Source organism: Labeo rohita, chromosome 8 (assembly GCF_022985175.1).
Source record: "Labeo rohita strain BAU-BD-2019 chromosome 8, IGBB_LRoh.1.0, whole genome shotgun sequence".
NCBI classification, from domain to species: domain Eukaryota; kingdom Metazoa; phylum Chordata; class Actinopteri; order Cypriniformes; family Cyprinidae; genus Labeo; species Labeo rohita.
In genome coordinates, this window is record NC_066876.1 from 34,748,640 (window position 1) to 34,773,893 (window position 25,254).

At 36.5% G+C, this 25,254-nt stretch overlaps 1 protein-coding gene across 2 annotated transcripts in view; it reads right to left on the reverse strand.

Annotated features, from left to right (window-relative positions):
• Positions 1 to 25,254, reverse strand: part of igsf9b (immunoglobulin superfamily, member 9b) — a 64,935-nt gene that overhangs the window by 2,455 nt on the left and 37,226 nt on the right. For both annotated transcript variants that reach the window (XM_051117889.1, XM_051117888.1), the window contains exons 4-19: positions 16,461 to 16,607; positions 11,433 to 11,584; positions 10,935 to 11,052; positions 10,233 to 10,374; positions 9,926 to 10,071; positions 7,898 to 8,040; positions 7,672 to 7,812; positions 6,694 to 6,810; positions 6,406 to 6,556; positions 6,181 to 6,292; positions 5,374 to 5,549; positions 4,615 to 4,853; positions 4,422 to 4,506; positions 4,109 to 4,279; positions 3,641 to 3,677; positions 96 to 3,497 (exon numbers count right to left, since the gene is read on the reverse strand). In XM_051117889.1, the coding sequence (XP_050973846.1) occupies positions 96 to 3,497; positions 3,641 to 3,677; positions 4,109 to 4,279; positions 4,422 to 4,506; positions 4,615 to 4,853; positions 5,374 to 5,549; positions 6,181 to 6,292; positions 6,406 to 6,556; positions 6,694 to 6,810; positions 7,672 to 7,812; positions 7,898 to 8,040; positions 9,926 to 10,071; positions 10,233 to 10,374; positions 10,935 to 11,052; positions 11,433 to 11,584; positions 16,461 to 16,607 (5,479 nt within the window). The remainder of the gene's footprint in view (positions 1 to 95; positions 3,498 to 3,640; positions 3,678 to 4,108; positions 4,280 to 4,421; positions 4,507 to 4,614; positions 4,854 to 5,373; positions 5,550 to 6,180; positions 6,293 to 6,405; positions 6,557 to 6,693; positions 6,811 to 7,671; positions 7,813 to 7,897; positions 8,041 to 9,925; positions 10,072 to 10,232; positions 10,375 to 10,934; positions 11,053 to 11,432; positions 11,585 to 16,460; positions 16,608 to 25,254) is intronic.

Consider the following 25,254-nt stretch of genomic DNA (forward strand, 5'->3'; position numbering starts at 1 on the left):
AGTTACAGTGATATAAACTTGTAGAAAACAAAATAAGCCAAAAAAATTGGTAACTGTTCTTGCTGAAGTTAGCCTTGTGCATTTGTCAGCATCACCTTTTGGACCTCTGTTCTCTCACGTCTTTGTCTGCCCTGTGCATCTCACTCTCCTCGGTGGTCTCTGGCGAGCTGGGTAGGGTTGGGGTGATAGAGAGAGACTGGCGTAAGTGCCCGTGTCCATACGGTCCCACACTACCCCTTCCACTGCTCTGGCTTGCGTAACTGGCTCTGCCCCCATCACCTCTTATATCCCGACCTTCTGTCTCTGTTAAGCCCCTAACTGCACCCATTCCTTTGTCCACCTGTCTTGGAAAGTCTTGCTCTCGTAGGGGGAAGGATGCATGATATGGTGAGGGCCAGCTGTAACCTCTGGGTAGGAAAGGCCTTAGCGGACACCTTCTGGGTTCTGCAGGATGCAGGTAGTCCCCCCTGGCCACAGGTCTGGTAGGGCCAAAATTTCGAGAGGGGTCTTGTGGGACATACTTATGCTGAACTGACCTGAGTGTTTCCTGATAAGACAGAGGCCATCTAGAGGAATCTGGAAAGACTGCTCCTTGTCGACGTGGATCTGATTCCCTCCTGGAAGGAAGGGATGATTCCATGTGTTGTGGTGGATCTGGGATTGGTGGACCAGGTGTGTGATAGGGAGGTTCAATATGCTGACGTCTCTCCAGACTGTAGCTGCTAGGAGGCTGAAAGGGCACTGTCCCTCGCCATGATGGGCCAGACATGGGATAGTAACGTCCAGGAGTACGACCCAAACTGTATGACTTGAGCCTTATGTCTGGATGGGGAAATTCATCTCTATAACAGGTCTCAGAGACATAAGTTCTTGGATTTTCAAAATGTTCCCATCTAGAACCTAAACTAATGGACTTTTTAAGGAAAGGACGTGGTTGCCCGACTCCAGAGAGGGTCCTACAGGGACCAATGCTGACTGATTTCTTCATGAAAGGCACAGGAGCTTGATAGATCCTTGAGGATATCATGTTTGTCTGGTCACCCTGAGCCTGAGGTCTTTGATATTGTTCAGATGTAGAGTCTGGACATTTGGAAACTATTGCTGCCATGCTTTTAGCTGTGTTTATTAATGTCTGTGCTGGACCACGCTGAGTGCCGTCTTGTTTTTGAGACCCTGAACTGTGTGAAAGCAAAGGCTGAGAACTCTTTTCCTTTTCTTTAGACGGTAAGAAACCTTTATCGCTTGTGTCTGAGGTGCCTGGTTTACCACAAGTATCTCTTGCTTCTAATTGTGAACATGGTCCAGGTTTAGCATGCTCTACAGGAATGTTCAGGGTGCTATGGTCATGCTGACTAATATTGGCCTCAGAGTGTTCCTGACCATGTTTTTCCCAACTTTTGGGTACAACATCAGGCTCATCTCTTAAAAGTGTCCCGGTTTCTGCCTCAACACTTGGTTCAACAGATTCTGAAGACTCAGTCACTTCTACAGGATCATCTACACTCATTTCAATGAAACCTGGAAGACTCAGGTATTCCAGGATAGTGCTGGTCTGCAGTGGGGACATCCGGGCTGGTTGAGGAGCAAGCTTAATTTTCATTGATTCTGACATTCTCGAGAAATTTGACTGATCATTTTCTCCTTCGTTTTCCAACAGGGTCAGGGGTGATATCCGACTAGGGCTTTCACTGAAGACACATTTGTCACTCTTTCTGGATCGAGCCCTGATACTCTCTTTCTCTTGCTCACCATAAGGCAGTATGGAACTGGAGTCCTCACTCACTAAGACTTTTCCCTTTCCTCTTGCTTTCTGATGATCATAGGGCAATGTAGAGCAGCCTGATGGATTACGACTTAGTCTGTCTTTTTGAACAGCCCTTACTTCCTCCATATCTGTAACACTTTGAGTCCTGGGATCAAAGTAATGTAGATTAGGACTAGTATCTCTATCTTCTCCTGGCACCACTTGGTGCAGCTCAGATGGTTGAGGACTCAAATGAGTAGGGGATGTTGATCTAAACGCAGGAGAGTCTTTTTCAGTGTTTTTTTCTTGCAACCATCCTTCTTGAACTAAGGTGCTGGTGGGCAGCTCCTGCTCTTCTTCCAGATGACTCTCTGGGTGTCTAGATCGTGCCCCACTAAGGTTGGTTTGACTGTGGGAGGGTATGTTCCTGGTAGGAGAGAAAAGTGAGAGAGAGGTATATTGCGTAGCTGGTGAATGGGAAACATCTTCTGCCGTTGAATCTTCTAAATTGGCAATGTCTTGTTGATGTGTATGAGGGTAGAGTGAGCGAGGTGTGTTCCCTTCAGACAAGCTCTGCACCGGTACCTGGCTGGTGGGGGACGTCACAGGGCTTATGTCCCACTGGATGTATGTGGAAGACGTGGAAGGAAGTCTCTCCATGGGACTGCTGGTGTTGCCGAAATAACATCCCCGTCTATAGTCCGACACACGCTGGGCCAAGCTGCTGGGTCGGGTTTTTTGCCGTAAATGCCGTAAATCTTGGGGCTTCCAAATAGGGTCTTCTGACTCAACACCTGTCCATTTTCTTAAGGGACTTGCAGACTTGGCCCGCCTCTGTTCTCGCTCATTTGCCTGTGCCCTTCGGCTAGCCGTGTAGTGTTCTAACTCCCTCTCCATTTGCTCACGTTCCTTCACCAGCTTTAAACATTTGCTCAAGTTGTCCCTTTCTCTTTCACCATCCAGTTGGGTTATCATAGTGCTGGGCTCCGTCAGCTGGCTGTCTCCACTGATGGGCTGGTAACGTGTTTGGTGGTGCAGCCTCTCTCTCTCCAATGCTCGAGCTCTCCTGTTTAAGCTTGGAAAGATCATAGGGTCCTCCCTATGACTGGCACTCCGGTATTTCTTTAGTGAGTCACTTGCCCTCTTTTCACTGCAGTCAGAATAAAAGCTGGCCCTCTCCAACAAAGCCTCAGAGCAACCCTGCTCATCATCGGAGTAGAAACAGCCATGACGGGAGAAGTTTCTGGCCATTGCCTTCACCCTGCCAGGGGAGTGAGGGGGTCTCTCTGGATCTGGGGAGTCCACCGTCAATGCTGATGGCATCTTTATCTGTCTATCCCTCTCTGAACTCACAGAGGACTCTTTCAAAGATCCATTGTTACTTCCTCCACCACTACCTCGACCAGGGGATTGTGGGAATTCCTTTTTGAGATTCTTTTTAATGTGGGTTGGCGTGGAGTTTTCTAGCTCAGGTTGGATAATGAAGCGGCCATCAGGGCTTCTCGATATGGACTCAATAGCAGATGTGGGTGATAGAGATCCCCCAAAGTGGCTCTCAAACTGGGTGTAGTGTGGAGGTGGAGAGGATGAGGACAGAAGCTGCTTCCTCTGATCCTGGTACTCACTGCGGCTGCCTTTATCAAAAGAGGAACGGTCTGAACGATCTGAAGAGGATGAGTTGGGGAAGAAGTTCAAGGGAGGGCATAGCTTTAACTTCAGCACACTGTCGGGACTGTCAGAAGGCGAGTGAGCTCTGAGAAAGAACACAAGAGAACATTTAGGGAAGACGGGAAGACTTCATCCCTTCGGCATACCATTTCAAAAGCCAACTGTAGTACAGTGACAAAGATGGAGAAGCGTAGGAATGATACATGCATAGGAAAGATGGACACTTACTGTGGAGACGAACTCTTCTGGAAGGCAGAGGGGATATCTGAAATGGTGGGGAGGGTGCAAAGTTCATATCATGCCACAGATAATGAGTCATAAGATGAAGTGACAAAAACAAAAGCAGCCTCAACAGAAGCAGAGACGCCATGCATGACAACACCACTGACGGCTGAGAACAAATACATGATTTCAAATATGTCATGTATCAGTCTCTAAGGCATTAAATGTCTGTACAGTTATAGCGTTTGATAAGGAATGGACTCAATGAGGAATCAAATCAATGCTCACTCTACATAAACATTTGTTTGATTATCTAAGACTTAAACACACAACCCTGAATACCGCAGCTCCCAAAAACTTTAAGACCATGCAAAAAGCTTCAAAATGTGTTTATAGTGGTGTAACTTCAGTTGAACAAAAAAATCATATTCAATACCATAACAATGACCCTGTAAACTTCAACACTGCTTTTACCATCTCTCTTTTTTCTTCGCCGTTGTCTCCTTCTGCTGTTCATAACACAAGCTGTCACGAGAGAGAGGATGATGGCAACAAACAGGAAACACACGCCCCCAATCACACCAGCCAGAAGAGGCTCAGGAACAAACGCCAGGAGACTGGGTGCTGCTGGATACATCTCCATACCTTAAGGTCACACATTACATGTTGTCTATTAATAATACAATAAACCAATAAGCATTGATCATTTATACCAAAATTACATTTTATGAACATTCAATTTCTCATTAAACCATACTAAATTCCAAAATTTCTGAGTTAGCCTTACCTTCAGTAGAGATGACAACTGAGTCACTGGGTGCACTGACCAGTTTGTCTCTGCGAGACAGAAGACGCAGCTCATAGTTTGAGTCCTGAGGAAATAAATGATGGTTAAATTACCCATCAAGTAAAAGGGATTGGCAATGAATAGAAACATTCAACATCAAGCTGCCATATTCTCAATATTTCACACGTTTTACCTTGACGAGTCCCTGTACAATCAATTCAGTCACGTTGACGGCAATCTCTCTGTCTATAGTGACCCACTCCCCCTTTCCCCGCTTTGCTTGAAGTACAAACGAAGTTATTGGTGGCGACTCTTCTAAAGGTGGCACCCATTGCAGCAACACACCCAGTGATGTACGATTGGCTGACAGCAAGGTGGGAGGGGACAACACTGCAATGGTGGTTACCATAGTGGGAGCTTCTGTTGGAGCTACTGCAATGTAAAAAACAAAGGTTTACCTCAGCATGCTAGATTTTACATCTTGGCCCAAGGGGATTTTTTGAATCAAATGGGAAATATAGATCAGGTGTTTCTAAACCTGTTCCTGGAGGGATACTGTTCTACAGACTTTAGCTCCAACTCTAATTAAACACACCAGTTGATCCAGGTCTTCAGGCTGATTTGAAACTTACAGTGTTGGAGCTGGTTAGAATAAACTCTGCAGGAAGTCAGCCCTTCAGGAGCAGAACTGGACACCCTGATCTAAACCTTGCCATGGGTTCCTCAAATCAAGATCTGGAGTGCCAAAGCCCTGGAGAGTTTAGCTCCAACTCTAATTGGAGACACCTGAACAAGGTAATCAATGAGTTTTTTCAAAATAACCGTTAGTTGAGAAACAAGGGGTGGATTTGAGAAACCCTGACACATAATTGATGGGTCTGTATGTGTAGAGCTAATGGATGCCCTCATTAAGTGCACCGTTTGTAAATGATGCATATCTAAAAATGCTGACCCAGTGTCCTAATGGTGACAATCTCACTGAAGGGACCAGAGCCCAACTTGTTTTGGGCAAGAACGCTGAACTGGTAACTAGTGGCAGCTTGCAGACCCGTCACCAGCATGGAGGTTTTAGATGTTGGCACAGGAATTGACGCCCATTCATGCTTGCCTCTCACAGTGGGCTTCACCCTGATATGGAGAAAGATCAGATGTTAAATTGAGTCGGACCATCAAAACCACAATCAATAGTATTGCATTTTGACTGGTATATACATTTTTGGCAATATACTGGTACTTATGACATTCTTGGTACAATGCATTATATAATTAAAGGGATAGTTCACCCAAAAATGAACATTCTGTCATTTCTCATCCTCATGTCATTCCAAACCCATCACACCTTCGTTTATCTTCGGAACACAAATTAAGACAAAACTGAGAGCTTTCTGACCTTCTGAAAGGTAGTAAGGACATCGTTAAAATAGTCCATGTGACATCAGTGGTTCAACCAGAATTTTATGAAGCTACAAGAACACTTTCTGTGCACAAAGAAAACAAAAATAATGACTGAGAAATTACAGTTGAACCACTGATGTCACATGGACTATTTTAACAATGTTCTTACAACCTTTCTGGCCCTTGAACGTGGTAGTTGTGTTGTCTATGTAGGGTCAGAAAGCTCTCGGATTTCATCAAAAATATCTTGATTTGTGTTCCGAAGGTGAACAAATGGCAGGAGGGTAATGACAGAATTTTCATTTTTAGGTAAACTATCCTTTTAATCTAATGTTGCTATTGCATCCGATTTTAGGTGACTCACCAAACAGTAAATTTCTGTGTGTATCCTCCGTCAAAGCCTGGCTCCCAGGACACATTGGCCTGAGTAATCCCTGGATCCACAGACACAGAGGTAACCGCATGGGGACTTGTGCCTGAAGATAGGCAGACAGAGCGGATAATATATTCAATTTCTGTCTCATTTGTTTTTCTATAAGTAAATGAGGGTCATTTTTATTAACAGGCATCTATTCCTTGTTCCTCTCACCTAGCACTAAAATTGTTGTTGAAGCACTGACAGTGGCCACAAGGTTGCTGGCAAGACATTCCCACGTCCCTTGGTGGTCCTTACTGAGCGGACGCAGGACCAGAGTGCCATTGGTTAGAACTGTAAATGGAGAGCGAGGGGCAGGACCAACCTACAGTAGATGATAAAGAATCAAAAAGAGAGCGAACCAGCATCTGAGGCTTTTAGTCAATGCATGTTAATATAGTGTGTGCTTTTTTTAAGCAGATATATACACACACAAACTACTGGAATTTTTTAAAACCTTACCTTATTCCATGTGATGTTAGGGGTGGGGTCTCCCTGAGATTGACAGGGTATCACCAGCTCTCTGCCTACTTCTTGTAGGTATTCAGCACGAGGCGAGACACGGAAAGAAGGGGGGTCCTGTGCACATCACCAGATTGCAAACAAAAGAAATGGTGTCAGCAATCAGTGTCACGTCAGTCATTAATAATCCATTTCAATATGTGGTAAGATTTTTAATGTTTTTTTTTTTAAAGAATTCTCTTCTGCTCACCAAGCCTGCATTTATTTGATCCAAAATACAGCAAAAGTAGTAATACTGTGAAATATTTTTACTATTTAAAATAACTGCTTTCTAGTTAAATATATTTTAAAATGTAATTTATTTCTGTGATGCAAAGCTGAATTTTCAGCATCATTACTCCAGTCTTCAGTGTCACATGATCCTTCAGAAATCATTCTAATATGCTGATTTGCTGTATATATATATACATAGATACATACATACACACATTTTTGCTATGGGAAAGAAATTAATACTTTATTTAGCAAGGATGCTTTAAATTGAACGTGACGTAAATTGTTAGTTATTTTGAACTTTCTATTTTTGAAAAAAATAAAAAAAACCCAAATAATAATAATCATAAAAATAATGTTAAATATAATAATATAATATAATAATATAAAATAATAATGTTTTCTGAGCAGCAAATCATAATATTAGAATGATTTCTGAAGGATCATGTGACTGGAGTAATGATGCTAAAAATTCAGCTTTGAAATCACAGGAATAAATTACATTTTAAAATATATTAAAATAGAAAGCAGTTCTTTTAAATAGTAAAAATATTTCAAAATGTTACTGTTTGTGTTGTACTTAAATATTAAATAAATGCAGGCTTGGTGAACAGAAGAGACTTCTTTAGAAAAACATTAAAAATCTTACTGTTCAAAAACTTTTACCTGGTAGTGTATATGAACAAGTAGACATATGGTGCTCACCTTCAGGATAACTTTGGTAGGTTCTGACTGTCCCATGGTCCCGTAACTGTTGTAGGCAGTACAGGTGTACATGCCCACCGCATCATCATTGGCTGCGGTTATAAACACCGAGCCCTCAGAGTTGACCATCCATCCTGGATACTAACCAATCAAGAAGAAGAATATAAAATGATGTCATATGGGTCGCAATGAAACAAGATGTTTTAATGATATAAACAGAACATACCTGTTCCAGGTCCAAGGATGCTCCATCTTTGGTCCAGTTAACATACAGCATAGGGGGCTCGGCTTGAACCGGGCATATGATCTTTCCCCCCATTCCCACGGGCAGATATGTCTCACGGGGCATCCGTACCACTCGTGCTGGATCTTTAAGAGAATCAGGTTTTTAAAAGTGACCTATCATGAAAATCTAGCTTTTTTCTGATGTAGAAAGGGGATTTATCTTTATATTATATTATATTTATTTATTATAATATTATCACCCCCTAATCTGCACATTTCCACCACCACTGTGTTTTTGCAAGTGACAATGGTGTACCAATTCTAATGCAATGGTGAAAGTTTGAGCAAAGCATGCAAACTGTTCTGTCATGAATTTACATACAGTAAATTTACATGCAGTGAATTTACATACAGTATTTACTGTATATTACGCTGCTGCCACACAGATCTAATATGAACATGTGATTTCCTTCCCAGGTGTTTACCCTCACAGACATAACCGACTGTTTTTGTAACTCCTGTGTTTTAACATGAACTTGTGTATATTTGACAGCTTAAAGGAGAAGTCCACTTCCAAAACAAAGATTCGCATATAATGTACTCACCCCCTTGTCATCCAAGATGTTCATGTCTTACTTTCTTCAGTCAGAAAGAAATTATGTTTTTTGAGGAAAACATTTCTGCATTTTTCTCCATATAATGGACTGCTATGGTGTCCCGAGTTCGAACTTCCAAAATGCAGTTTAAATGCGGCTTCAAACGATCCCAATGTGGTTATAAACGATCCCACTGTGGTTATAAATGATCCCATCCGATAAAGAAGGGTCTTAACTAGCGAAACGATCGGTTATTTTCATAAACAAAATACAATTTATTCTCAAATGCTCATCTTGCCCTGCTCTCGTTGAACTCTGTGTATTCTGGCTCAAGACAGTTAGGGTATGTTGAAAAACTCCAATCGTATTTTCTCCCTCAACTTCAAAAATCATTTCAGAATCATCCTACATCGCTGCAGAAGTACCAGCAAAGTCTTTGCAAAGTGAACATGCAAAGAAGATCAAACACCATTAACAAAAAAGGTAAAACACTGATATAGGACAATTCTGAAGTTAAGTCAGAACATGAGATGGAAGTTTTTCGACATACACTAACTGTCATGACCCGGAACAAAAACAGTTTAGGCAGAGTAAGACAAGACGAGCGTTTAACTTTAAAAAGTATATAAATTGTATTATTTTTATGAAAATAACCAATCGTTACACTAGATAAGACCCTTCTTTCTTGGCTGGGATTGTTTATAACCGCATTTGGGATCGTTTGAAGCCGCATTTAAACTGCATTTTGGAAGTTCAAAATCGGGGCACCATATCCATCCATTATATGGAGAAAAATGCTGAAATGTTTTCCTCAAAAAACTATTTCTTTACGACTGAAGAAAGAAAGACATGAACATCTTGGATGACAAGGGGGTGAGTAAATTATATGTGAATCTTTGTTTTGGAAGTGGACTTCTCCTTTAAGTGCAATAAGACATTAAAGAGAACTTGGTTTAGTACTCACATGTCATGTGACAGCCGCTTTCTGTGTGCACTCAGAAACCCGTATATCAGAACTTGAAACTAATATGGTTTAAAACGCATGATTTTTGTGTGATAGACATGATAATCAAAACCAAACAGGTATCATTTGTCAGAATATCTGAGCTGTAAAGGCACAGCTCTATTCTGGAAAAGGGGGCGGGGAGCAGCAGCTCATTTGCATTTAAAGAAACATACACGAACAGTGTGTTTCTGCTTCCACTCAAAATAGGCATTTTCAAAATGATATAATAAATAATCTGTGGGGTATTTTGAGCTGAAATTTCACAGACACATTCTGAGACTTATATTACATCTTAAAAAAAGGGACATAATTGGTCTCCCTTAATTATACAATTTGCATTAACCAATTTAATTTGAACTTTTAAACACCTCTTGTTCTTTTCACCTAGTTTATAAAGCAACAGAACCAACAAATGCAAATCACTCACGTTTAACTTTGAGGTAGGCAGACGCAGAGGGCGGAGTCATTAGACCATTGGTGGGTGTGCAGGTATAATTCCCAGAGTCCTCAGGGATAAGACCCGAAATGAGGAGGGTCCCATCCACTTGTATTTTCACCCGTGATTTTAGAATTCTGTAAACAGAAACATACATCAAACTAAGGGTCAAACAGAAATTGCAAAAGTACCCTGACAGTTAATTTACTCAACACTGAGATTGTCCAATCAGAATCAAGTATTCCAGTGAGCCCAGTGATATCATTATACATTTCAAATTAGTATTCTGGTCACTTACTCGATGTGATACACATTTTGCCCTTGTTTCCACCACTCATACGTGAGGTTAGAAGGATACGCTTCTGCTTGGCATTGCAAAATTGCATCCTGGGACATGTTCATGGTGGTGTCCTCAGGGGGAATGATGATAATTGGAGGACCTGGTTGAAAGCATAAAAGCATGCATGTAATCAGCTTTGAAGAGCATTCAGATTTGATGAGGTTGTTTATTCATGGGTGAGATTTAGGCTTAAGTGCCAAATTGCATTGTGGTAAAGCACTACCACCAATAGAGGGCAGTGTTTGTTCATTTACTCACACTACAGTCTGCCAGAATAGTTACTTTAAATTCTTACGATGAATCACAATGGCAATGCTAGCATCCACTTTGCAGTTAAAGCACTGAATTTTCAAATGTTTTAGCATCTTCCTAAGTGCACATCATACATACATGCACAGCTGAAATGCTTTAAATTTGACTTAAGGTGACTATTGCACAGTAGGAAGTTCTGACTTTCAATGTGAACCAAGCCAGTTGCAAACCATATGAAGCTAAGCTTAAGCTTATTCACTTTGCACACAAATCCAACTCCAGCAAAGACGCCAATGTTCTCATACCAACTGCTGCTTTGGGTAAATGCTTAATACCCTGCAAGCCTATTTCTGTTTAGTGCTGCTGAGTTTCTTCGCCCACGTGGACAAGACGTGGTGTGTAACTGACCTTTGACCTGCAGCTGGGTGGTGTGGGTAAGGTTCCCTTCTGTGTTGGACACGTGACACTTGTATATTCCTGACGTTTCCCTGGTAACCTTGCTTAAAGACAAGGTTTCATTGAGTACCTGTTGGGGAAAATTAATGTTTAGGTGGTAAACGAGACAAGGAATGAGGAAAATGTGAATAGTACAAAGTGAACTCTACACTCATGTCAGCGTGAAACAGGATTTACAAATAAACGTGCTTCCGTAATCCAATGTATTTCTGAGTAAAACAGGATATTCAATGAGGAAAAAAAATGTAGTTTCGATATTATTATTATTGCACAGTGAAAAGTTGATTGTTTTTCAAAATGTGGGTAAGGTGGTTGGAGAGGAGGAATTCATGAATCATTCACAATAAAACTAAAAACATTTATGAAGAAAGCAAACGGGGTCAATTCTAAATTCATGTTGACTTAAATTTATATGTATTACCTAACGATCAACTAAAATGCTCTGTGTACCTGAATTGTTTCTTGTTTTTTAGCATCACTACCATCTTTTCTCCAGATGATGGTGGGTTTGGGGTTTCCATGAGCATCACAGTGGAGGGTGAGAGATTCACCCAACATGACCTCCAGAAAGGCAGGAGGAGTCTTTATGAACACCGGAGGAGCTACAACAGACATAAAAACCATCAAAGCCATGTTATTTAAAAAAAATATATAATACAAGAAATAAAAATATGTAAAAACAAACAAACAAACAAACATAAATACCTATTATAAAACTAAATACTAAAAATAAAATTGATATAAAAATAAATAATGTAATATTAAAACAAACTAAATAAATAAAGACTAAATATTAAAAATAGAATTTAAATAAATAAATATTAAATATAAAACTAAAAAATAAAAATAATTAATAATTAATATAAAATAAATATGTAATATTAAAAATATATATAAACTAAAAACAATAAATACTTCAATTTTATAAGCCAAATATTAAAAATAAATAAATAAAATAATAAATATAATACTAACAATTCAAAATAATAAATAAATAATAACTAAATATTAACAATTACATAATAAATAAATTAAATTAAATGAATAATAAAAAAAAAAGAGTGTAATTTTTAAAAAGAGTGTACTCCGGCAGACAATTTTAATATCTGACTAATCAGACTGATATGAACCAGTCACCAGTATATACAATAAAATGCAGCACTTAAGCATCTGCAATCATTGTGTTACACTGGGTGAAGCACGTGCTCTTTAACTTTCCAAAGCATAACATGAAATTAAGTGATAATTTGCAACAAAAACAAAAACATCTTATTTCCCCATAACCCTGTCAGCACAAAGACAAGTTTTCCAGCACACTCGTAAACAATGAAAGCTCACAAAACCACTGTAAGCTGACACTGTGCATATAATGGCCGTAAAGCAGGCCGCGCTGGAGTGATTCGGACTGAGAGCGTGAGTTTCTGCTCTCTGTCTTATACATGCTACAGAAACACGATCAGATGCTAAAAGCCAGTCCGAGCCCTTCACAGGATTCACACACCAGTGCTGAAGAAGTGTATGTGTGTGTGTGTGTGTGTGTGTGTTTGGGTGTCAGGAGGAGAGAGGGTCTAAGATTTCAGAAGGCATGAAAGTCGTCCTGAAGGTGTGAGACAGAAAGTCCAGCGAGAAAAGACTGCAAGCAGCAGGAAGTGAAAAAGCTTGTATAGTTTTGTGTGAAAAAGTAAAAAATGCTATGATTAGTTGTAAGTGGATGGATGGAGAGAGGCTGATTTTCAAAGCCTATTGCATAAATTCTGTTGATATCAGAACAAAACATCATCTGCATCAAACGCTGACGTAAGTGTCATGAAAAATGAGACGGGATTACGCAATTCTCGCTTATTCACTGCAACAGATCTTTCATACGAGCTCCAGATGCTGCTTTAAACAGAAGTTCAATCCTTTTCGTAGGAATAGCATAATGCTTCATTATGAACATGAAACATAAGAGCACCATCATAAAATATATATTCCCTTTAAACAAATGCATGTTTACTTTCTATGGAACATAACTGTCACAAAATTCATTTTAAGGATTAAGTAACACAGCTGACATGGTTTTGGGTTCATTTCAGTTTATCAGGATTCGTACAGATACTGTAAAATCTAATTCTAGGACTTTCAAGCACTACTTTTTTTATTTTTAAGGACTTCAAACAGATCTTACTTGTCAAACAATGCCTTTCAAATATATATATTTTAATTAAGCGAAGTATATGCAAACTATACAATAATGTGAACTTCAAGAACAAAAAGAGAAAGAAATATAGCACATAACATTAAAATGGACCGTTATTCTGGCAGCAACAGGTGTGATACCTATTTAAAATACATATTATATACAATATAATATGCAATATACATCGAAGGCAAGTGCTAGGTTTGATTTTTGCATTTGCATTTTGGTATCTGTAGTAAAACTGTGGTTATATAAAAAAACATGGTTGCTGCACTTTTATTATAGTAAAACCATGGTTAATTTTCTCAAGGGATTTGTATTTGTGCACACGTTCTTATTGTTTTCTACTGTTTTTAAAAAAATCTGTAAAAGAACCCACTCCGAATCCACAACGAAATCCTGATCTAAAATCAACTGATTTGCGATCTACACTCTACACGAATCAAATGATTCGTGATCCGCGAAGTCCCGATCTGAAAAATGATTCGTGAACCATCATTTCAGATCAGGACTCAGAGCGCGGAGTTCAACGAGTTGAATGATTCGCGAACCGCGCTCGAAGTCCTGATCTGAAATGATGGATCACGAATCATTTGATTTCGATCAGGACTCGGAGCGCGGATCGCGAATCATTCAATTCGCGAAATGATTCACGATCCGCGCCCCGAGTCCAGATCTAAATTAAATGACTCATGATCCGCAAAGTTCCGATCTGAATAATGAATCGTGAACCATCATTTCAGACCAGCACTCAGAGCGTGGATCGCGAATCATTTCGCGAATTGAATGATTCGCGATCCGCGATCCGAGTCCAGATCCGCGAATCATTTCGCGAGTTGAATGATTCGCGATCCGCGCTCCGAGTCCTGATCGAAATCAAATGATTCATGATCCGCAAAGTTCCGATCTGAATAATGAATCGTGAACCATCATTTCAGACCAGCACTCAGAGCGCGGATCGCGAATCATTTCGCGAATTGAATGATTCGCGATCCGCGCTCCGAGTCCTGATCTAAATCAAATGACTCATGATCCGCAAAGTTCCGATCTGAATAATGAATCGTGAACCATCATTTCAGACCAGCACTCAGAGCGCGGATCGAGAATCATTTAGCGAATTGAATGATTCGCGATCCGCGCTCCGAGTCCAGATCCGCGAATCATTTCGCGAGTTGAATGATTCGCGATCCGCGCTCCAAATCCCGATCGAAATCAAATGACTCATGATCCGCAAAGTTCCGATCTGAATAATGAATCGTGAACCATCATTTCAGACCAGCACTCAGAACGCGGATCGCGAATCATTTCGCGAATTGAATGATTCGCGATCCGCGCTCCGAGTCCTGATCTAAATCAAATGATTCGTGATCCATCATTTCAGATCAGGACTCATAGCGCGGAGTTCAACGAGTTGAATGATTCGCGAACCGCGCTCTAAGTCCTGATCTGAAATGATGGATCACATTTCAGATCAATCATTTGATTTAGATCAGGACTCGGAACCGCGCTCTAAGTCCTGATCTGAAATGATGGATCGCGAATCATTCAATTCGCGAAATGATTCACGATCCGAGAATAATCTGAATAATGAATCATGAACCATCATTTCAGACCAGCACTCAGAACGCGGATCGCGAATCATTTCGCGAATTGAATGATTTGCGATCCGTGATCCGAGTCCAGATCCACGAATCATTTCGCGAATTGAATGATTCGCGATCCGCGATCCGAGTCCAGATCCGCGAATCATTTCGCGAATTGAATGATTCGCGATACGCGCTCCGAGTCCAGATCTAAATCAAATGATTCATGATCCGCAAAGTTCCGATCTGAATAATGAATCGTGAACCATCATTTCAGACCAGCACTCAGAGCGCGGATCGCGAATCATTTCGCGAATTGAATGATTCGCGATCCGCGATCCGAGTCCAGATCCGCGAATCATTTCGCGAATTGAATGATCCGCGATCCGCGATCCGAGTCCAGATCCGCGAATCATTTCGCGAATTGAATGATTCGCGATCCGCGCTCCGAGTCCTGATCGAAATCAAATGATTCATGATCCGCAAAGTTCCGATCTGAATAATGAATCGTGAACCATCATTTCAGACCAGCACTCAGAACGCGGATCGCGAATCATTTCGCGAATTGAATGATTCGCGATCCGCGATCCGAGTCCAGATCCGCGAATCATTTCGCGAATTGAATGATTCGCGATCTGCGATCCGAGTCCAGATCCGCGAATCATTTCGCGAATTGAATGATTCGCGATACGCGCTCCGAGTCCAGATCTAAATCAAATGATTCATGATCCGCAAAGTTCCGATCTGAATAATGAATCATGAACCATCATTTCAGACCAGCACTCAGAGCGCGGATCGCGAATCATTTCGCGAATTGAATGATTCGCGATCCGAGTCCAGATCCGCGAATCATTTCGCGAATTGAATGATTCGCGATCCGCGCTCCGAGTCCTAATCGAAATCAAATGACTCATGATCCGCAAAGTTCCGATCTGAATAATGAATCGTGAACCATCATTTCAGACCAGCACTCAGAGCGCGGATCGCGAATCATTTCGCGAATTGAATGATTCGCGGATCCGCGCTCCGAGTCCAGATCCGCGAATCATTTCGCGAGTTGAATGACTCGCGATCCGGGTTCCGAGTCCTGATCTAAATCAAATGATTCGCAATACGCGATGTTCCGATCTAAGTCAAATGATTCTCTCAAGTTCCTCAGGGATAGTGCTATTTTCAAGGGTTTTCCAGGCCTTAGATTTCAAAAAAGTCAAATGTACGTACTTCAAGCCCTAGTTTTTGTTAATATTTGAATAAGCTTTTATTTCTTTTGTTTCATGTTAATTTTTAGTTTTAGTAATTTTGTAAATTTTATTAGTTTTCATTTTTTAAATGCCTATAATAATGTTTTTCTAAATTTCAATTTCAAGGTATTTTAGTACATTAAGTTAAACAAAATGAAAATGAGAAATACTGCAATCTATCTGAAATAAAGTAAGATTTAAAACAATATTTTATTTTATTTCAGTTAACATTTATTTTACTTCAAGTAACAATTTTTTTAATAAAAAAATGGTTCACATAGTAAATAATCATTTGGAATTCTCAATTTAACATAACACAAGGAAATTAAAATTATATTTAGAACGTGGACATATCACAAAAAATAAATAAATAAATAAATTTAAAAAAAACAAACAGTAAATAATTATAAAACTAATAGTTCTGAGATGCAAAGGCGTTAAACACACCTTAAACACCTGAACAGAAGAAACCCACCTGATATGGACAGGAAGTTCCAAGTGCCATTCTGAAACTCATCTGTGGTTCTGTCCAGCAGGAGAATCCGACATTCAAACCAGCCCTCATCCTCCAGAGTCAATTTATCCACCAGAAGAGAAGCGCCACGACTCAAAGACACACGACCTGCAGCGACAATCAGACAGACAAGCTATTATTCCTAAGTACTTTGAGAAGTGAGATAAAGAATGAGAAAGCACACAAAACTGCAGCTCGAACATTAGAGCAAGTGTTAATGGGTTTTGATTCCCAGGGAATGTGTTAACTTAAAAAAAACTTGTACCTTAAATGCATAAAAGCATCTGCTAAATACATAAATGTGACCCTGGACCACAAACCAGTCTTAAGTAGCACGGGTATATTTGTAGCAATCGGCAACAATACATTGTATGGCTCAAAATAATCGATTTTTCTTTTATGCCAAAAATCATTAGGATATTAAATAAAGATCATGTTCCATGAAGATATTTTGTAAATTTACTATTGTAAATATATCAAAACTTAATTTTTGATTAGTAATATGCATTGCTAAGATCTTCATTTGGACAACTTCAAAGGGAATTTTCCCAATATTTTTATTTTTTGCACCCTCAGATTCAAGATTTTCAAATAGTTGTATCTCGGCCAAATATTGTCATATCCTAAAAAACCATACATCGATGGAAAGCTTATTTATAAATCTCAATTTCAGAAAATTGACCCTCATGACTGGCTTTGTGGTCCAGCGTCAACAATGTAAAACTGCTGCCCAACACACTACAGAAGCAGATGAGATGTTGAGCATCCTCAACATGTCCTGCAACAGTTTGGTGCATATCCCAAAAACCACATGCATACCTGAAACCACCAATGCAAAGCCAATTATTACAGCCCTGTTACTTCACAAGCCAATGAGGAATTTAATATATTAACACTGAATTTAATACGGACGAGTCTGAAATAGAAAAAGGATCACAAAAAAAAAAAAAAAAAGAACATTGTTATGACCTTGACATTTTTTTCACCTCTTTTTTGTCCACCAAGTAAAACTGTACACCTGATCACCTTTTTTACATCAAGTAAAAGTTATACACTACCAGTCAAACGTTTTTGGACCGTAAGATTTTTAATGTTTTTTTTAAAGTCTCTTTGCTCACCAAGCCTTCATTTATTTGATCCAAAATACAGCAAAAGCAGTAATATTGTGAAATATTTTTACTGTTTAAAATAACTGCTTTCTATTTGAATATATTTAAAAACGTAATTTATTTCTGTGATCAAAGCTACATTTTCAGCATCATTACTCCAGTCTTCAGCGTCACATGATTCTTCAGAAATCATTCTAATATGCTGTTCAAGAAACATCTCTGATTATTATCAATATTAAAAACAGTTGAGCACATGTTTTTCAGGATTCTTTGATGAATAAAAAAGATCCAAAGATCAGCCTTTATCTGAAATAAAAAGCTTTTGTAACATTATACCCTATACTACTCAAAAGCTTGGAGTCAGTACAATGTTTTTTTATTTTTTTTTTTTTTTTGGGAAAGAGGATGGATGCTTTAAATTGATCAAAAGTGATTACAAAGATATTTATACTGTTACAAAGATTTCTATTTCATATAATTGCTGTTCTTCTGAACTTTCTATTCATCAAAGAAACCTGAAAAAATCCTACTCGGCTGTTTTCAAAATACTAATAATAATAAATATTTTTTGAGCAGCAAATCAGAATATTAAAAAGATTTCTGAAAGATCATGTGACTGGAGTAATGATGCTAAAAATTCAGCTTTGAAATCACAGGAATAAATTACATTTTAAAATATATTCAAATAGAAAACAGTTATTTTATGTAGTAAAAATATTTCAAAATTGCACTGTTTTGCCATACTTCAGATCAAATAAATGCAGGCTTGTTGAGCAGAAGAGACTTCTTTTAAAAATATTCTGGTAGTGTATTCATGCAAATGCATACAGAAAAACAGAGCACAGAGTAAAAAGAAGCACCTGTTTTTGTTTACCACACAGCCACGTGGAAACACGTGGAAAGACGTGCATGATGTAACGAGGTCAGCTGTTTTCCTCATATCCACACACTCAAAACAAAAACAACCCCACAAACCAACACTAGCCTGAGATCTACTGAAACATGATATGAATGCAGCAAACAGACGCACAAATCATTTTCAAAGCACTAGAAACGGTTTAATCTACAACCAGCAACCCTTTGAAACACGATACACGTGTTGTCTGGTTACTAGAGTCTGGTTTTTCAACCTCGACCTCTCCCTTTACTTTCATTCAGCGTTTTTTTTTTTCCGAATTCCAGGGCTGTAAATGATGACACACCGATAACGCGGTGGATGCCGGCTGCGAGTGTGTTTCCGTTTTGCTGGAAGCAGCCGTTGAAGTTTTTGAACGTAAGCCAAGAACCCTGCGTAGAGTATGAAAATCATACCGTGACAATTTAACACCAAATCTCTACAGCTGAGGAATTATAATACAAACACACCTGGCGTCTGACATACCGCTGAACCCTCCACTGATGTCTGCAGGTGTGTCAGTGTTAGATTTACACCTCCTTCAGTCAAACATCACAACACCTAAATTTAAGCACTGGACTTTAGTGTATAACTCTTCTCGCACCTTTTGTGCTCATGACATGATGATTTCACAAAATCTGGTTAATATCTGTTGCTCGGTCAACTACAATCCACATCTAATTCTAGTCACGTATGGGACATAACAGTAATTTAAAGTTAACTACGGACTGACGAACTAAATGCCTGTCTTAACATGTCCCGTCCTTTATCTTTTATCAAACATGCTGCATTATTCTTTGTTTGGCAGGTCTATTCATCAAATCCAGAATGCTTATAGAGAGAAAACCGCAAATGAGATCTATTTGATATCTCAATTGTTTCCAGACAATATTGGGATTCAGCAGCCAAAGTCTGCAATCAAAAGTCAGTGATCTCATTATGAACCTAAACAATTCTTATCAAATGATCTGAGCTGCTATCCACGATCGCTTTTATAGCTGTACTGTAGGACAACTATGTACCGAAAACAAAATAAATAAAATAGACGCACACTAAATAAAAAAACATCTGAGACAAAGAAGTCTTTTCTGCTCACCAAGGCTGCATTTATTTAATCACAAATACAGTAAAAACACTGAAATATATTGCAATTTAAGATAACTGTTTTCTATTTAAATATATTTTAAAATGTAATTTATTCTTGTGTCTCTTATTCTCACTAAGTGAAATATTATTGCAATTTCAAATAACTGTTTTCTATTTGAATATATTTTAAAATATAATTTATTTCTGTGACGAAAAGCTGAATTTTCAGCATCATTACTCCAGTCTTCAGTGTCACATGATCATTCTGATACGGTGATTTGCTGCTCAAGAAACATTTATTCTTATTATTAATGTTAAAAAACAGTTAAATTGCTTCAGTTTTTTTTATAATTCATTTTGCATAGTTATAACATCATATTGGCTAAAAACTATACGAAACAAATATTAAAAACCATAAAACTAAATGCTGATTTGCACAATAAAATAAAACAAAATAAAATAATGTTAAAAACTGCTTTGCATAATAAAATAAAATAAAATAAAAAAAAAAAAGTTAAATGCTGCTTTGCACAATAAAATAAAATAAAGTTAAATGCTGCTTTGTACAATAAAACAAAAAGTTAAATGCTGCTGTGCACAATAAAATAAAACAAATAAAGTTAAATACTACTTTGCACAATAAAATAAAATAAAAGTTAAATGCTGCTTTGCACAATAAAATAAAATAAAATAAAATAATAAAATAAAAATGTAAAAATCCTGCTTTGCACAATAAAATAAAATAAAGGTAAATGCTGCTGTGCACAATAAAATAAAAAAAATTAAGTTAAATACTACTTTGCACGATAAAATAAAATAAAGTTAAATGCTGTTTTGCACAATACAATACAATAAAATAAAAAATAAAAATGTAAAACTCCTGCTTTGCACAATAAAATAAAATAAAATAAAATAAAAATGTTAAAATCCTGCTTTGCACGATAAAATAAAATAAAGTTAAATGCTGTTTTGCACAATACAATAAAATAAAATAATAAAATAAAAATGTAAAACTCCTGCTTTGCACAATAAAATAAAATAAAATAAAATAAAAATGTTAAAATCCTGCTTTGCACGATAAAATAAAATAAAGTTAAATGCTGTTTTGCACAATACAATAAAATAAAATAATAAAATAAAAATGTAAAACTCCTGCTTTGCACAATAAAATAAAATAAAATAAAATAAAATAAAAATGTTAAAATCCTGCTTTGCACAATAAAATAAAATAAAGTTAAATGCTGTTTTGCACAATACAATAAAATAAAATAATAAAATAAAAATGTAAAACTCCTGCTTTGCGCAATAAAATAAAATAAAAATGTTAAAATAAAATAAAACAAAGTTAAATGCTGCTTTGTACAATAAAATAATAAAAAAAATAAAGTTAAATGCTGCTTTGCACAATGAAATAAAATACTGTATTTTTCAGGTTTCCTCGATGAATAGAAAGTTCACTGACAAAAAAGTATACAAAATACTACTTTGCACAATAAAATAAAATAAAATAAAAGTTAAATGCTGTTTTGCACAATACAATACAACAAAATAAAAATGTAAAACTGCTTTGCACAATAAAATTAAATAATAAGATAAAAAATGTTAAATGCTGCTTTCCACAATAAAATAAATTATTACAATAAAATAAAGTTAAATACCGCTTTGCACAATAAAATAAAATACTGTATTTTTCAGGTTCCTTCGATGAATAGAAAGTTCAAAAGAACAGCATTTTAAAAATATATATATAACTCTTTTGTAACATTATAAATGTCTTTACTGTCACTTTTGATCAATTTAATGAATCACTGCCAAAAACAGTATACATTTCTTTTGAGCAGTAGTGTAACCAATACTCCAAGTCCAGAAAGAGCAACATGTGAGCAACAACAAAAGCAATCCTGACTGCTAAACACGGACTCATTTCCTCAGCAGGTGACGGCTCCATTGAACAGGAACCGAATAACAATCAATCAACCAAACTTCACAGCCCGAGGGGTTATTTTTCAAACCCGCCATACAATATAAACAACTAACTACGACTAACAATTAAGCCTGGTCTTATCTCAGAGCTGCTGCTGTGGGAAGTGATTTTGCATAGATAATAATTGTCTGATCTCATCCTTCAGAAGCGTCCTTTTCACAGAGCGGCAGCCGGTGTGTGTTTACTGTCATTAAAAGGTTCCTCTGATCCGAGGTCAGAGGGGGAGGGTGCTTATTAAAGCAAGAGAGAGGCTAAAACAGGGCAGGTGTGGTGGATCTTCCACAAATTGATGCTTCTGTCTCTTTCCTTTCTATTCCAGCAATGTCCGTTTTGCTTTAGGGCAGAGAAAAGCACTAAATGGACTTGCATACAGTCAATTAAACGTTGAACAAATTTATATGCACACACAGGACACAGCACACATTGACACTGAACTGCTTCCTGCCACAGAATGTTTGTCCATCAACGAGAACAGAATGGAACGAACAAGAATAATCTTAGCTAAATACTATGAAGAAAATGTTTGCTAAAACCCTTAAAGCTAATTTCTGCTTTGCACAAGAAAAGAAAAGAAGAAAAATATATAAAAATATTTAAAAAATAAAATAAAACAAATAAAAAATAAAATACAATGAAAAATGTAAAATAAAATCAATACAATAAAATTACAATAAAATAAAGATATATAAAAAATAAAATAAAGTAATAAAATAAAACTATAAAATAAAATACAATAAAAAACAAATAAATAAAATAATAATATAAAATTAAATTAAATTAAATTAAATTAAATTAAATTAAATTAAAAGGCACTGGCAAAACATTACATTGTGCAGTTATAACATGATATTAATACTAAAAACTGTGAAGAAACATTTTGCTAAAATCCATAAAGCTAATAGCTGCTTTACGCAATAAAATAAAATACAAATAAAATACAAATAAAATACAAATAAAATACAAATATATAAAAAATAAAATTAAGTAATAAAATAAAAAAATAAAAAAATAATATGATAATAAAAAAAAAAGATAAAATTTAAATAAAAGGCACAGGAAAAGCATTACATTGTGTAGTTCAAACATAATGTTAGCTAAAAACTATGAAGAAACATTTTGCTGAAACCCATAAAAGTAATTGCTGCTTTGCACAATAAATAAATAAATAAAATAAAATAAAATAAAATAAAACAAAAATAAAGTAATAAAACAAAAGAGAAAAATATTAAAATAAAAAGAGATCTTTTTTTATTATTAAATACAATTAAAAAAATTATATAAAATAAAATAAAGTAAAATAAAATAAGGCACTGGCAAAACATTACATTGTGCAGTTATAACATAATATTAGATAAAAACTATGAAGAAAAATTTTGCTAAAAAACCATAAAGCTAAATGCTGTGCACAATAAAATAAAATAAAATTAAATTAAAGGCACTGGCAGGTGTGATGGATCTTCCACAAATGTATGCTTCTGTCTCTATCCTTTCTATTCCGGCAATGTCCGTTTTGCTTTAGGGCAGAGAAAAGCACTGAATGGACTTGCATACAGTCAATTAAACATTGAGCAAATTTATATGCACACACAGGAAACCACACACACTGACTGTGTGCTTATCAACACTCATGGTTATTGGACACTGAACTGTTTCCCGCCACGGAATGTTTGTCCATCAATGAGAACAGAACGGAACGGCCCCCCCTCTTTTAATTCTCTCAGGTTACCATAGCGATGGAACCTTGGGGTGGGAGTTTAAATTTGAATTCAGTTGCCGTAGAAACCCAATGGGTCAAAAACACAGGGAGGGAGGGGCGGGTCACGGGGAAACGTTTGTGCTGGTGATTTTGAAAAATTACACGTGGGGTTGGAGGGGAAAAAAAGAAAAACGTGGTTTGATTTAAGTGGATGAAAGGGTCGAGAAACGGCCGAGAGTGAATTACACAGAGGGAGAGAACAAAAAAAAGTGTGTTTTTATTTAAACTGAGACAATGAATGTGAGTGACAGATGCGGGTCTGTTTGGGTTTAAATGTAGCTTTGTACCCACAGGCTTTAAAAATACACAACACGTGACTGAAATAAGAAATGCATGACATCTAATGCAATTAGACACACACTGTCGTGATGTCATCTCTTGCTTATTTGGACAAATATTAGACAGCTCTACTGGAATGGGCTCTTAATGATCCCACAGGGCGCGTTATTGATGAACAAAAATTGAATTACTGTCGCGAGTGCATAACATGAATTCCAAAGAAGGCCCTTCTGGATCAATGAGGAACCCTCAACAGCCAATGAGCGCTCGGTGACCCTTGACCCCCTTCAGTCTCATGATTTTTCTCCAGACATGTCTGTCATTACGCACGGGTCAATACTGACATGATGGTCGGTCAGCAGGATCCCGGTGACCAATCAGAGTCTGGGGATTCCAGACATGCAGGAACAATGTGAAATGCAACAGAGAGTTTAATTTCTAAGATAAAATTTAAAAAAAGGGGCTGGCAAATTATTTTTGCTAAAAACTACAAAGCTAAACATTGCTTTGACCTTGAATAAAATAGAATAAAATAAAATAAAATAAAATAAAATAAAACAAAACAAAATAAAATAAAGGCATTGGCAAAACACTACATCCAGTTACATTAGCTAAAAACTATATATATATATATATATATATATATATATATATATATATAAAAACGTTAAAAACCATAGAGCCAAATAATGCTTTGCACAATAAAAAAATAAAATAAAATAAAATAAAACAAAACAAAAAACAAAACAAAAAACAAAACAAATCAAAAACACAAAACAAAACAAAACAAAACAAAACAAAAAACAAAACAAAAACAAAAACAAAAACAAAAACAAAACAAAACAAAACAAAAAACAAAACAAAGGCATTGGCAAAACATTACATCCAGTAATATAGCCAAAAACTATTAAAAAAAAAAAAAAAAAAAAAAAGTTAAAAACCATAGAGCTAAATGCTGCTTTGGAAAATAAAAAAATAAAAATAAAAAAATAAAAAATAAAATGAAATAAAATAAAGGCAGTGGCAAAACATTACATCCAGTAATATTAGCTAAAAACTATTTTTAAAAAAATTGTTAAAAACCACAGAGTTAAGTGTTGCTTTGCACAATAAAAAAATAAAAACAAAACAAAACAAAACAAAACAAAATAAAATAAAATAAAATAAAATAAAATAAAATAAAATAAAATAAAATAAAATAAAACAAAACAAAACAAAAAATAAAAGCATTGGCAAAACATTACATCCAGTAATATTAGCTAAAAACTATAAAGAGCTAAATGCTATATAAATAAAAAAAAAATCTAAAAATCTAAAATAAAATAAAATAAAATAAAAATAATTTAAAAAATAAAAACTAAAATATTGTGTTGTTATAATACTAACATGGTTCTTGAGCAGGAAATGAGCAAACATAATATTAGCTAAAAACTATAAAGCTAAATTTTGCTAAAAACTAAAGCTAAAAGTTGCTTTGAATAAAATAAAATAAAAAAAAAAGAAATAAAATAAAATATGTAAAAAAGTAATAAAATAAAATAATAAAAAGGCACTGGAAAAACATTAAATAATGTAGTTATTACATAATACTAGCTAAAAACTATGAAAAATAACAATTTGCTAAAAACTATGAAACAAAAAAAAAA